This window comes from Epithele typhae, assembly GCF_022376455.1.
Source record: "Epithele typhae strain CBS 203.58 chromosome Unknown BXZ73scaffold_661, whole genome shotgun sequence".
NCBI classification, from domain to species: Eukaryota; Fungi; Basidiomycota; class Agaricomycetes; order Polyporales; family Epitheliaceae; genus Epithele; species Epithele typhae.
In genome coordinates, this window is record NW_025954852.1 from 1 (window position 1) to 5,271 (window position 5,271).

Here is a 5,271-nt window from a genome sequence, read left to right on the forward strand (position 1 = left end):
TGGTGCCGACCTCTTCTTTCCTGGACGATGTGTGCGCCTCAGGCTGTCCTCTCACATTGCACGATTCTGACCGCGCACCGCTTGCCTTTCCAAAGTCAGACGCAGTTCCGCTTGAGTGAGAGGCGGCCAGGACAGCATGGCACTGATAGGACACGGTTGGACAGTCGAGGTAAGCGTCCCATGAGTGTGCTCCATCGCTGCGGACCTAATCGTTATGCAAGATCTAGCCAGGTACGAGCCGCAACATGAGCCTGATGGCGTGGCTCTTGACTGTGATCCTCACGAAAGGTGGGTCTTCGCGCGCGCAGGTGTATGCTGGTTCGCTGAATCCTGATCCACCGCTGCGGCCCTCCAGAGTTCTTGACGACCGTGGGCAGCTGTCGAGCTAGCCCGCCGGCAAGGACATGCTCATCGGCATAGGTACGCGCAATATCACCCTTCCGCTCTCCGCTGTTGTGCTCCGTGAAGTCGACACCCACGGCCCCTTCCATTGCGCGCACACGTATCCAACCGCGCTCACGCTCTTCGTTATGACGCCTCCTCAGACCCACCATCTTCCTCGTCTTCTTCATCGCTCAAGACGCACCGGTCACACGTCCCCATGACGATCTCGACCGCCTCCCTCCCGCACAAGTTCTGGAAGCGCAACATGCACAGCAACCATCAGTACTTTGCGTTGACTTCTAAAACCTCTAAAAGTTTCTAACTTTAGAAGTTTAGAGAAGTTAGAACACTTTAGAAGCTTAGAAGCTTTAGAAGTGTATTTTAGAAGCAGTTAGAAGTTTAGAAGCACTTAGAGATTGTTTGAGGCACATCACTATTGTCGCATTTTTGTCAAAGTAAGAGGAGGCATAACATATTCATACACTGCACCCAATATCTGATCACACAAGTGTAAAAGAGAGGCAAGAACAAATATATTGCCATACAATATGCTACAAGGTACAGGCTATGGACTAGGATGCTGTACATGGGGGTGTCTGGGTCTGTAACGTAGGCGATGTAGGTGACGTTAGGCGTGCAACGTTGGTGATACAGGAGACGCAGGCGCGAGGGTCTGCCTGGACACATACGTGGGTGAGGTGGGTGACACAGGCAAAGAGGGGGATGCGGGCGCAACGTGATCGACTCGGCCAAGGCGTATGGCGTGTCGCGTTGCGGGAGATGTGGGAAATATGAAAGACGCAGGCGAAGGTGGGATGGGCGATGATGGTGACGCAGGCGAGGGCGAGGCAGGCTAGGGCAAGAGGGGACGACACGGCCAAGGTGGGCGACGTGGGCGAGATGGGTGAGGCCAGAGATCCAGGTGCAAGCAGATGCGGGCACGACGCAGGCAACGTGCCCAAGATGAGCGAAGAACGACGCGGGAGATTCAGGCGAGGCACTGGGCGATGTGGGTGAGGTGGGCGCGGTGAGCGATATGGGCAAGGCAATGGCGCGGATGACACAGGTGAGGTCGCGATGCGGAAAATGTGGGCGAGGTGACCATGTGAGAATGGGAATGAGCACGGGCAAAGGAGCATAGCGGACAAGAGGGAAACGGACCGTGAAGGAGCCAGGGCGGCTGTCGGTGGGTGGAGGCTGCGGTCGCACCCGCTGTCCGCGTTGCGCGCACCGAGCGGCGAGTCGTCCGTGACACACCCGCCGCAGGTCTCGAGGTCCGTCCGGACGTCGATGGACTCGCTCCTGCGGAGGTGGCCCTGCCCGTTCGCGGAGATGCCGTGCACGGGACAGCTGCGCTGGCCGATGGGACACGCCGCTGTGCGACGTCGGAGGGCACCTTGGCTGTTGAGACCCGAGGGGTTTGCGCCGCCAACATCGGCTGCGGACGAGAAGTCAGTACGTGGACAAAAAATCGGAACGGTGGAGGGGCGCACGGCATGTGGGCCTGGAGCTGGGGCAGTAGAACTGGCCGTCAGGGTAGAAGGAGCATGGGGGTGAGGAGGTCGTGCCGACGACGGATTACTGGTCGCGCTTGCGTCGTCAGAGTGAAAGCCGGAGCAACTACGATCGCACGTCTGTGAGCATACACGCACAGTGCACCGGGGATTGAAAAGGACGTACTAGGAGCAGTAGGTGGACGCACCCTCCCACGAGAACTGTCCGGTGGGGCACTCCTCGCGCTGAGTCGCGCCGTCGCCTGGCCGAGAGTGCAGGTGGGTATGTCGATGGCGCAGGAGCCCCAGTTGTAGTGGGCAAGCGGGCGATGTACAACACGGCCGCACCGGTGGAAAGAGCGGTGCTCATGTTGGGGACAGGGTTGGTGGTGCGGCCAGGGCCTAGCAAGATGGTGGGCGAGGTGGGGAGCGCAAGAGGGCAGAACGGAGGACTCACCGAGACAGCTCGTCGCGGCGGGTGAGGGGCGTGTTCGCGTGCTCCTCAAAGATGTTGCGCCAGGACGAAAAGACGGGGAGGACAGGAAGAACGGGGAGGACATGGAGGACGGTGCCAGCGCAGAGACACGAAGGCAGGCGCTGGCTCGGGAGGCGTGGGAATGAACGCGCGTTGTGCGGACTCCAGCGCTTGACACTGCCAGCACACGCATCGCCTACCTCACCGTCGTCCTCCGCGTTGTCCTCCACCTCCTGCGCGTTGCCTCCACGTCGCCCTCGTCCTCTGCCTCATTGCCGGCTCTGCCTCGCGTCGCCCTCCCCCGCTTCCGCCGTGTCCTGGCCCCCCGCGTCTCCCTCCTCCACCACGCCGCCCTTGCCGCGTCGCCCTCGCCACGTCATCTACCTCGCGCACGCGTTGCGCACGTCTTGCCCCCGCATCGCCTACCTGGTCCTCGCCTACCTCGCCCTTGCCCTCTTCTCGCCCACCTTTTGCCCGTCTCGCCTAGGCCCCATGTCTTCCGCCTCCCCCGCGTTGCCCGCTGCCCCATCGCCTTGCCCGCGCATCACCCACCGCGCCCTCGTCCGCGTCACCTACGTCGCCGGCGTCGCCCACTGCCCTGCCCTCGCCCACCGCGTCGTCCACTCCGCGTCACCCACATCCCCCGTCTGCCCCAGCGGCCTGCGTCACCGTTGTGGTCCGCGTCGCCCCATCCTCCGTTCACGCGGCGTCATCGCGCTCGCGCGGGCCGTTTTGTGGGGTCGCGGTGGGCTCCCGCGGCCCTAATCTCCCCTGGTTAGTCCTCCCCTCCGCTCCCTGCGTCTTCGCCCACCCTCCTCATCCTCGTCCTCCTCCTACATCACTGACTTCTCTCCCCCCCTTCGCGACTTGGTCCCCACAACGACTCCGGGGACAACCGACACTTCCATGACCTCGAAGAACACCGTCCCGCCGCTGTTCAGCGGACGTGCCTGCGGGAGCGGCGCCCATGCTTGCCAACACGTTCGTCGCCGGTGTGACGCCGTCGTACCCGGGCACGCCCGCGTTCCCCACTGCCTGTGTGTCTTTTCGTCTGTGTTGTGTTTCTGAACGAAGAGCCCTTGCGGGCGCATGCAGTCGTCTTCTCAGCCCAGACTGGCTGGTGCTGATCCCCCACCACTGGTGCGTACAGCTGTGGGGTGCCCGTGTCTTTGGGTGGGTGGAATTGCTGACGCTTGGAACAGATTCCGCCCAAGTCAAGGAGCGGATGAAGGAGCTCGATGGGTTGGACATCCCCGACCTTGACCCGACCCTCGGCGGTGCGACACGCAAGGAGCACCCGGCGGCGTCCTTGGACGTGGGGCGCACGGCTGGTAGACGTGCGCTCACTACGTTGTGGACACCGACATCCTCTCTTGCCCGGACAAGCTCGTGCGGGGCATCAACCTCAACAATAGCCCGTCGACGTACAGTACGTTTTTATCATGTACTCGAGGGGACGGACCGAGGGCGCTGATGAGTCCACGACAGCGCCGAAGGTCCTGGACTTCCTCGATAAGCATGACCTTCATGCGACGTTCTTCGTCGTCGGTTCCCATGTGGTCTCAAACCCCAGGTTCCCGCCCGCGTCGCCCAAGCGCCTCCCTCACCATGTCACCTGTGTTGCTTACCTCGGCCTCGGCCATGTCGCCCCCGTTGTGCCCCGCCTCTACTGCGCCCACTGCAAACCCCCACGCGGCGCCCACCGCAGCCCCGCCCATACTGCCCATCGCCCGTCTTGCTCTCATCCGTCTCACGCTTGCCCGTCTTGCCGTTGTCTTTCCCTCCTTCTCCCACGTCACCCTCGCCCACTTCACCCACCTCGCTCACATCGTCCACATCACGACTGGGCTCGTGTCATCTGCGTCACCACCATGTTGCCCACATGGGGGACCTTGTGCGTCTGTGTGCGCTGCCTCTATGAAATGTCTGCCGTTGTTTGTAGTCCATAGTCTGTACCTTGTAGTATGATGAATATAACATTTAGCTCCCCTCTTTGGTTGTGTGATCTATTGAGTGCATCATGTAAACATATTCGTTGCTAGTTGGGGCTCATTGAGTAAATTACTGTAATACATACTCATGTTGCAGAGAGTTTGACAAATCCTGAATCCTGATCCCTCTAACCTTCTAACATCTCTAACACTTCTAAAAACTTCTAAAAATTTCTAACACTTCTAGCCAAAAAATCTCTAAAATTTTAGAGGTTTTAGAAGCTTTAGAACATAGCAAGACTTACAGATGGATGCCCCGGCGTCCGCCGACTCAGCGGCTGTGATTCGTGTCCCAGTAGCTGTAAGGAAGAATTGAAGCGACTCCGCGGTAAAATGACATTCTTAACCCACCTTGATTTCCCAAATTGAGACCATGAATGCCGTCACTGACCCGGAGATCGACCAGATCGTTTGCGCGATTTGCAACGTCCCCCATGCCGTCCAACAATCTCTGCAACAAACGGCATATTTCCAGACCGCCAAGATTTGTGTCAACGTCTCCGGATGTGACCGGACGAAGGAAGTGCAAGATCTCGCTGAACGTTGAGTACGTATGGGCGAATGACTGCTGAAGCCTGCCTGACGAATCAAGGCAGCTCTATGTTGCGAGTAAGACCCCAATTTGATGGAGTAGATGATTTTTAAATGCACCCTGGACGTATCCCGCTGGGACCACAGGACCGACTGTTGTTGCGCGTCAAGCACTAAGCTTTCGAGCAAACCATCAACGGGGTTTTGAGCCTCCTCTGTGAGCGACGTCTCTAAATCGACGGCTACCCGGTGAGGGTCGATGGCGAGCGGGGCAGCCCGCTGACCGTGGTGTACCGCATCCAGGTCAAGAATCGGGTCGACGTCTTGGGAGTCCCTGCACATATCTTTCCATGGAGCCGAAAGCTCGGGAGCGTGGCGGTCTTGCGCGATTTGCATA

The 5,271-nt window shown here is 59.6% G+C and overlaps 2 protein-coding genes across 2 annotated transcripts; one reads left to right on the plus strand and one right to left on the minus strand.

The window, feature by feature from the left end:
• Positions 1–1,012: 1,012 nt before the first annotated feature.
• Positions 1,013–2,437, minus strand: BXZ73DRAFT_111848 (uncharacterized protein; the record flags this gene model as incomplete). The annotated part of the gene is made up of 6 exons (XM_048017416.1): positions 1,013–1,061; positions 1,546–1,822; positions 1,967–2,004; positions 2,065–2,140; positions 2,226–2,279; positions 2,335–2,437. The coding sequence occupies 6 exons, from the start codon at positions 2,435–2,437 to the stop codon at positions 1,013–1,015; spliced, it is 597 nt and encodes a 198-aa protein (XP_047870441.1).
• Positions 2,438–3,319: 882 nt separating this feature from the next.
• BXZ73DRAFT_111849 (uncharacterized protein) lies at positions 3,320–4,890 on the plus strand (the record flags this gene model as incomplete). Its single annotated transcript, XM_048017417.1, has 5 exons — positions 3,320–3,389; positions 3,555–3,667; positions 3,739–3,781; positions 3,841–4,007; positions 4,750–4,890. The coding sequence occupies 5 exons, from the start codon at positions 3,320–3,322 to the stop codon at positions 4,888–4,890; spliced, it is 534 nt and encodes a 177-aa protein (XP_047870442.1).
• Positions 4,891–5,271: the final 381 nt, after the last annotated feature.